The sequence below is a fragment of the Corticium candelabrum genome, chromosome 22, assembly GCF_963422355.1.
Source record: "Corticium candelabrum chromosome 22, ooCorCand1.1, whole genome shotgun sequence".
Taxonomy (NCBI): domain Eukaryota; kingdom Metazoa; phylum Porifera; class Homoscleromorpha; order Homosclerophorida; family Plakinidae; genus Corticium; species Corticium candelabrum.
In genome coordinates, this window is record NC_085106.1 from 4,860,473 (window position 1) to 4,869,379 (window position 8,907).

Here is an 8,907-nt window from a genome sequence, read left to right on the forward strand (position 1 = left end):
TGAGCGTGTTATTCTCGCACCACGAAATGACATTGTCAATGCCATTAACACCAAGCTTTTGATGCAACTACCTGGAGAGAAGGTTTTGAAGTCTATCAACACTGTTGTGGATGCAACAGAGGCTGTGCAGTATCCAACTGAGTTCTTCAACGCTCTGGAACCTTCAGGCATGGCATTGCATAAGCTTAGACTAAAAGTCGGTTGCCCAGTCATACTTCTTCTAAACTTGGATGCACCCAAGCTTTGTAATGGCACAAGACTGATTATCAAACAGATTATGGCACATGCCACAGAAGCCACCGTACTGACTGGGCAAGGAATGAAAATGTATTCATAATAATGACATTCCAAGAATTCCACTAATTCCTTTAGACACACTTCCAATTCCGGAGGTTGCTGTTTCCTGTGCGTGTCTGTTTTGCAATAACCATCAATGTAGCACAGGGCCTATCACTAAAGTAATAGGAATTAATTTGGATTTGCCTTGCTTTTCCCACTGCCCGTTGTATGTTGCATGTTCAAGAGTTGGCCAAACTGACAGTCTTTTTGTCTACGCATCTGAAGCAAGAACAAAAATATCGTCTACGCAAAAGCACTACTACAGTGAATAGAATTTATGCCACCAAATCTACAAAAACCGGCTTATTTAAAAGCCACCAAATACACTCAGAGAGTCAAATACTTATGACGTGTGTTGCCACTGTGCTACTCTCTTCGTACTGCTAGGACTCAGTACTGGTAAGATTGCAGCGGCTATAGGGAATAAATACCCATGTATATTGTAACTTTCGGCTGCTACTAGAGCCTGTGCAACGAACGGGTTTAGAATCTAGTAAGTTATACAACTAGATGGTGTTGGCATGGATTGCACTACATGCAAATGCCATCATGTGAGTGACTATCTCAATAGCACGTAGTTTGCTTTGTTGTTTATCTGTTTGCCTGTTTTATTTTTATATTATGAATAGTCACTGCAATTAACAACCTCACTTGTATATGCGAGCCATTGCACTACTTTATTTCATCAGTTTGAACAACATGCTCACAGGAACAATATGCTCTAATAGAACGGCAGCTAATCTGGTACATTGAAAGTAGACCACATGCTCAGTTGCGCTTCCAGGTATATGGGGAACACTTTGGGTTCATGTGGTAGCCTGAGGATGGCAGGAACTGCAATAAATGGGAATACCTGTACTAAACAACGTTCTTACTCTTTAGAAATGAAAATATCAGCTGTTAATTAATTTGATGATGCACACCAACAGATTGTTAGGCTTTGTCGTTACCCAGTATGTGAATTGAACATTTTCATATATATATATATATATATATATATATATATATATATTGGTTCATTGTCAATTGTGACGCACGGAAGTATGACGGGGCTGGAGAGGGTCTTGCTACATGAGACTACAGTTATTCAACCCAGCTGACATGGAAATCAACCAATTGTGAACGCAAACAAACAAGGCATCTATTATATAAATTGGTTTAGGTCACAATTAAGTTAACTGTCTAGACAGAGCAGGCATGCAGCTAATCAATTATATAATTATGCTCGACAGTAGCAATTACGGAATTGGCAATTGTATGATTGCAGGTTTTTGTATTTTGTGCTACAACTGACATTTGTCACAAAGTTAAGCAACCCCAAAACCAACATAAAGCTGAGAGTGACAATATTGTATTCAATATTGTATCCATGAATGGTTTAGCTCACAAGACTCTTGGCAAGCAAGCCCTAGCTGTGTCTTTTCAGTCACTGTGCTTTTGGATTTTCAAATTACGGGAAGATAAAGCTAGACGTCATATTGAAAAGTGGCTGCAGAAAGTGAAAACAATCTGAACTTGAAATGTGTCTTCTTATTCGAGATCTGAAACAGTTACTTTTTTACATTTTGTTGGTCCTCACATACAAACCCACGAGAAACAAACAGAGTTATCTTATCATTACATGATGATGAATGTAGCTTTCTTGCGTTTCCTTATTTTCCCCAGGGGTGCTCTGCTGTATGTTCTCATAAGGAGGCCTTGGAACATTTAGTCTTGGCAGCAAGGCTAGCATGACAGAGAACGGCTGCTGATGTTGAGTCCGTGTGTTTATTTGATTTCTGAATGGAATCAGCGAAAACAGATGATCCAAACCCATTGCATGGGCAAGCTTAAAGATGTTGTCAATGATGACAAATCTTTGATCAGATCATCAGGTTGCAAAGCATTGATTTCCTCGACTTCTGTTTGCAAGTAAAGATGCATGTACTACATTTTTGTCTAGGTATGCCACATTCTGGATGAGTTCCTGGATATTTTAGACAAACTTTACGAACGGCAAGAAAGGTGAGGCCGAATGACAAACCTTCAAAACTTTGGAGAAGATGCTTATCGGCTAGATTTTCTAATTCCTTGATTGCTTTGTGTTGGTTTGTACATATGATTTGTTTTATATTGTGAAACAAATACTTTGCTTTCTTGCTCCTGCTAGTATGATACTTTGCTCTGAGAGACTGCAAGATTTTGGGCAATTAATTATGTAATTCCCAAAAGGGTTCGATTGTGCCCCTGTATGTTTGGTTTACACTCTTTGAAGGCTTTACCAATCCTGAGATATTTGATTTCGGCTGTTTCAATTTTGAACGTCGTGAAGAATTCATTATGCTAAGAATTTTATGGCTTTGCATGTGGTGCCCATGCTTGCATGTCTCGGTCAACGTTACACCATGAATAATGCAACATCTTTTGCAGCCATTGCATCAGCGAATGTGGAGTGGCATCACACTCGGCCAGGGAGTCCAGACAGCCAGGACATCGCCTATCTTCCAAATATTTATCCAGCCAATGGCTGTGTGATCACCATGAAATGCAGAGAAGCTGCCTGTACGAAGGAACAATGAAGGAATTAACACTATAGACTTTCTTTAATTATTGTTTTTATCGAATAGCGCACATAATGTAGAGTGACTAGGATCTAGGTAATGGCATCTGCTGCTTGATAAATGTAGACCTTTATTAGAACTACCTGCTGGAATTGATTCACTGCTTGCTTCATGTATTGTTTCTAGCATTGCATGAAACACAATGGCATTTCCATCCATATGTTATGGGATGTTTGTATGCCAAGCAGCAATGAAGTCACAGACTGCTGATGCTGAGCAGTACTATATTTTTGCCATCATTACTGCAAGATGTAACAGCTTCTAACACTGTCTTATTATGTCAGCTGTTGATCTGTTCTCCATGTATACAAATTTTACTTTAATGTTGCTTTCTAATTGCATAATGCTGCTTTCTAATTGTATAATGCCGCTTTCTAATTGTATGCATACTAAGCCAGACCTGGTTCATTGATATGAGTCAATAGTGCTTGTGACTGTTGTGTGTAGACCAGCTGCGTTGATGGCTGTCACTGTGACTTGGTAATCGATGAATCGGTTCACCTTGTTATTACCGATGATGTTGTTTGTGGCAGTCGTTTCAAACCACTGAAGGACACTTCCTGATCCAGCAGGAGTTCCCACAGTCAACTCGTAGATCAATAAGTTGTCTGGCTGGAACACACGCGCCCAATCCAACCTAAGTTGCCCATCATCAGTCCAAGTTCCCAAGACTGAAGCACCTTTCAACAATATCATATTAAACACGTAATTTTGTATATTTAAGGACTAGATAATGATACTAAGGATTGTAAGTGCAAATGCCATCTTTCTGTCTGTCTGCCTGTCTGCCTCTCTGTGTGTCTCTCTGTCAGTGGTAGTGTATTTTCATAAATCAACCCTAAAGCATCCACATATCATAAACTAAAAGAATATCCAGCGACCAGCAAGGCCGCAACACTAAACTACCTAGCTAACAATTGCTCAGAATACAAGTCAACTCTATAGTATACATGTCCACGACTAGAGAGTCTACTGAGTTGTCTTACAATCACTCTAGCGTTGCAATGCTGAAGAGCAACTGAGACTTCCGGTCTACATTCTGTCTGTCTTCTGTCTACCTGTCTCCTAATCATGGTGATTTAGATAGATTATTTGATATTGATATTCAAGGTCAAGTCCATTAGTTAATGACTTTGTTGTTTGCAAGGACTGGTTCTATTTAATAATCCTAGCATGTGTACAAGTAGATTCTGTATGAGAATAAATTATCTGCCTATCTGTTTGTCTGTCTATCTCTCTGTCTGTCTTTCTGTCTGTCTCTGTCTGTCAATCGTCATTTATTGAACACAAAACTCTACGTTACATTTCTAACACTAAAGACAAACAAGCTACTGAGTTCAGCTTTAGTTTAATGCAAGCTACTTCGATAGTCTCTATCGCATATGTTCTCATCTACTTCTCCAGTGTAGACACGGGTCACCTAGAGGATGACTTTAGCATTACATGTTGTAAGATTATTGAGAAATTTTCCTCCAAAAGCTCTAAAGTCAGCTTCATTTGTATAGCCTTCAATGTCTCTTGTTCTTCTGACTAATTTGTTTAATAGTTTGTAGCTTCTGATCCCCAAGTTCCAAAATGTTCAAATACCAGAGGAGTGAAATTGAGGCTTGATGTATTGCCGGCAAGTTGTTGTTTTTCGTATTTGATCATCTTCCTTTCCTCCCTTCTTGCTGCAGCAAACCTTCCTCTAAAGCTGCCTGCTTTAAAGTGTCTTGGCTGAAAGGATGAGCCATGGCTACATCAAGTTCATATTACAGACAGAATCGTGCACAACTTTGTTTGGTCTATTCTCATTTCCAGAGTAAAGATCTCGAGGTTCTTTCTCGTGATGAATCTTTAATTCATATAGATAAGTGCTTCATGCATTTACAATTGCATCATGCTGCCACACAGGTCCTCCTCCATGTTTGGTTGTAAGAAGATGATATGCTTTTGCCAACTTGCCACATTCACACTGGATGTTTCAGTTGACAAAAGTTGCATGTGTGTTCAACCTCAGAGATGCTGCCAAACGAAATTTGGCATGTTTAAGTGCAAGAATTTCTTCAGTAGGAATAGCTTCCAACCATGCATGACCTAGCTCCCTTTCCTCTTGCTGATCTAAATTTAACTGTAGCTCTATCTGATTGAGAAATGGCAGTTTCCAGACAGGAATTTGCATTTGCTTTATCTAGTTGACTAGATGATTTTGGTGTAATTTCTTGGGCTGTCTGACAAACTCACTTAGATGTCTGTCTGTCTGTCTGTCTGTTAGGAGTTTCCACAGGCCTGACGATTGTCCAGAAGCTTTCATTCAAGAACATGGGTTATCTAAATGTCCTAAGTGTTCTCAGTGGTTCCTCAAGATCCATCAACACACATCCAGATGTTGTTCGTCTTCCATATGCGTTGACCACACCCAAACTTCATCACAAGAACCTGCTAAGGCGTCTACACATCCTGATAAGTCTTCTGCTGGTGTTGAATTGGAGGCAAACTTCCAATCTGACAGGGAGGCTGAGGCATGGAGGCTGATTGACTCTCTGACCACGGAAGCCATATTGGATTGGATGCCACCACGAACTGTGCAGAATGTAACACCTGGTCTTCGAGGTTTGTTTCATGACTGCTGTCTTGTTCCTTTGAGGAAGATTGAAGATGACCCTACCAGTGATAGAGGATGGAAACTCCTTCTTCTGCTTCCTAGAATGCTTCTCCAACCACATGCTAGAGGTGGCAAAGTAGGTACAAGAGAAGTCAAGGCCATCTACAATCGCTTTTTGCAGTTTCACTGGCATGAACTGATTCATCTACGTGGAGGATCGAATAGATCTCGCTCTACCTCAGGCCCAGATCAGAGAAAGAAGGCTGCTATGCGTCTGATTCAGTGTGGTGAGATGTCTCGAGCTTCACAAATTTTGACTAGTCAGGGTCTTGCTCCTACTACTGATGACACTGTAAGCAAGCTCTCAAGCAAACATCCTAAGCGAAGGACATCTCAGTTGTCTCACGATGATTTTCACGAGCAAGAGAAATCAGAGCATCCTTTTTCTTTAAAGAAGGAAGCTTATTTTGAGGCCATAAGGAAGGCACCCAGAGGAAGTGGAGCAGGGCCTTCTGGTTGGCGATATGAACATCTTCGTGGGCTCCTGGAGAATGATTTGACTTGTAACTTGTTCTATGGAGTGTGCTCGCTCATTGCAGATGGTAAAGTTCCGGATTCAGTTCTGCCACTTCTGACAGCATCTCGACTCATTGCCTTACCAAAAGCAAATTCTGATGTAAGACCCATTGCCATCGGTGAAGCTATCAGGAGAATTACAGCTAAGGCTCTGTGTATTCAGCTGAATGAATCTTTCTGCTCCTACTTTTCCCCCATACAACATGGCATTGCTACACGTGGTGGGGCAGAGTTATTGATACACCACATTTCGTTTCTCATGGAGAGCAATCCCGACTGTTCAGTTCTCTCTACGGATGTAAAAAACGCCTTTAACTCGGTATCAAGGGATAGCATACTCAAAGAATCAAAGAAGAACTTTCCTGAAATCTATGCCCATGTGAGACAAATGTATGATAGACCAAGTACTTTGATATATGTCAACGGTCAGGGGACGGTGAAATTGCAGTCAGAAGAAGGTGTCCATCAGGGTGACCCCCTTGGACCAGTTTTGTTCTCGGCAGCATTACACCCCATTGTAACAGTTATTCAGAATAACCACCCGGGCATTACGCTTTTGGCATATCTGGATGATGTCTATGTTCTGGGACCACCAAAAGATGCTTTAGCAGTCCTTTTGGATTTGAAGGCATCCCTTTCTGAGATCGGTCTAGAAATCAAAGATGAAAAATGCAAATTGTATTTTCCCACTGCTCCTGATAATTTCAGCGCTGGTGTCCCAGTTAGCAAAGATGGAATCGACGTGTTGGGGTCACCTGTAGGCAATCATGATTATGTTCAGTCTAGGTGCCTGGCTGTGGCTAACATGGGCAGCTCGTTGTGTTCAAAGCTACTTGAACTTGACGACCCTCAGTGTGGCCTCCTTTTGCTCAGACATTGTCATGTCCCCAGGCTGAATTTTTTGGCTAGGACTGTGCCACCTGACAGGTTACTGCATGCAGCTGTTTGTCATGACCACCTTACAAGGGCTACTTTCACTGACATGGTTGGTTTGAACGAATTGGATGACACCGGATGGAGCCAGGCCACTCTGAAGGTCGGGTTCGGCGGATTTGGCTTATCATCAACTCAGAAGATGGCTCACCTAGCATTTCTGGCGTCATGGGCACACTCTTTGAAAGAACTGCCATTGAGATTTCCACCTCTGAAAGATCGTTTAGAACGGTTTATTGAAGGTAGCAATACAGGACAACTTATTCGTACATTGGTGGCAAAACTACCACCCAAGTCGGGTGCAGATGATGACGAGCAGTTTCACACCTTAGAGCAGATGACAGAATACCCTAGAAAATTGCAACATCGCCTGACGGTAGACGCTTCTCATAAACGATCAGAAGAAGTTATCAAAAGCATGAACTCAGAGAGACATGTTGCAAGGATCAGGTCCTTACACGGAAAAGGAGCTGGAGCATGGCTAGAGGTAATACCAACTTCAGACAAGAACGCACTGAAGCCGAATGAATTTCGTGTAGCGTCTTGTATGAGGTTGGGTGCTGGTTTGCCTTTCAGCCGGCTGCTTAAGACGTGTGACTGTGGAACTGAGCTGGATCGCGAGGGCTACCACCTTTTGACATGTAAATATGGAGGTGGACCTGTGTGGACGCATAACTCCATAGTGTCTGCATGGAGTGATTGCCTAAGCGATTTACTCATTCCCCATCAAATAGAACCGAGACAGCGATTTGTAGACAACGAAAACCGGCCTGACATCACGCTTTACGACACTGACACTGGGATCACAAAAGAATGTGATGTTTCGATAGCTCACCCTTGGAGCAAAGACATTATTAAAGGTGCAGCCAGAGAAGGTGGCCATGCAGCAGCTAAACGAGAGGCAGCAAAGTCAAAAAAATACTCAGAGGAATCGCTTGCGGATGGATCGAAGCCTATAGTTGTCCCACTCGTCTTTGAACACTTCGGCAGATGGGGCTTAAAGGCTGACGAGCTGATGAATGAACTGGGGAAGAAGGCGAGAGGCTTTGATGGAAGAAGAATTGCGGTAGAGTTTAAAACCTTCTGGAGGAAAAGACTGTCTATTACTCTTCAAAAATGCAACAGCAGAGTGATTTTGCGGAAGCTGTCAAGGCTTTCTGTGCGCTCATTAGGAGATGACAGTGTTTTGGGAGTAGATAGAGACATTCAGTGTTTTACTCATTAGCAATAGTCTCGGACTACAAGTAGAACATTTCATTTTAACAATAACTGTTTGTAGTAGTGAAGATTGTTGACAATAAACTTGATTCTGTCTGTCTGTCTGTCTGTCGGTCTGTCTGTCTGTCTGTTCGTCCGTCTGTCTTTTATTTATTTACAACATCAACTATACTACCATTCAGTGAATATCAATAAAAGGCACCACAGCTAAGTAGTGAGTTCTCGACCCATGGGTTGAGTTACGCAAGTCAAATTAACCGAAACAAAGTTGTAGTGAATAAACATCTGTCCGGCTGTCTGTCTGTCCATCTGTCCATCTGTACGTCTGCGTCTGTGTCTATGTCTGTCTGTCTATTGATTGCTCACCTGTTGCAGTAGGATATTGATTAGCAACTGTAAAGTTGAGTGCAGCGGTGTGGCTTGTCAATCCACCATAGTTGACTGCTCGTACTGCTATTGTATACTGGTGACCACTTTGCAGGGCTATTCCTGATATGATAGCTCTTTTTTGGTGAACAACACTAAACCAGTCAATGACTGATGCTTTGGTACTTTCCATCTTCACCTGATAATGAGATATTCCGGTCTCATCTTGAAATCCTGCCCAGTGAAATGATACACTGTTGTTGTGGGACTGATAGTTCCCTCTGTGTCCGT

At 41.8% G+C, this 8,907-nt stretch overlaps 1 protein-coding gene and 1 long non-coding RNA gene across 2 annotated transcripts; both read left to right on the forward strand.

The window, feature by feature from the left end:
- The first annotated feature begins 1,459 nt into the window (after nt 1-1,459).
- Nucleotides 1,460-3,031, forward strand: LOC134197516 (uncharacterized). The gene is made up of 3 exons (XR_009972661.1): nt 1,460-2,213; nt 2,282-2,343; nt 2,749-3,031. It is a non-coding gene; the product is annotated as an uncharacterized LOC134197516 (long non-coding RNA).
- A 2,167-nt stretch (nt 3,032-5,198) lies between these two features.
- Nucleotides 5,199-8,350, forward strand: LOC134197594 (uncharacterized). Its single transcript, XM_062666940.1, has one exon. The coding sequence runs from the start codon at nt 5,489-5,491 to the stop codon at nt 8,255-8,257; it is 2,769 nt and encodes a 922-aa protein (XP_062522924.1). The 5' UTR covers nt 5,199-5,488; the 3' UTR covers nt 8,258-8,350.
- The last annotated feature ends 557 nt before the right edge of the window (nt 8,351-8,907 follow it).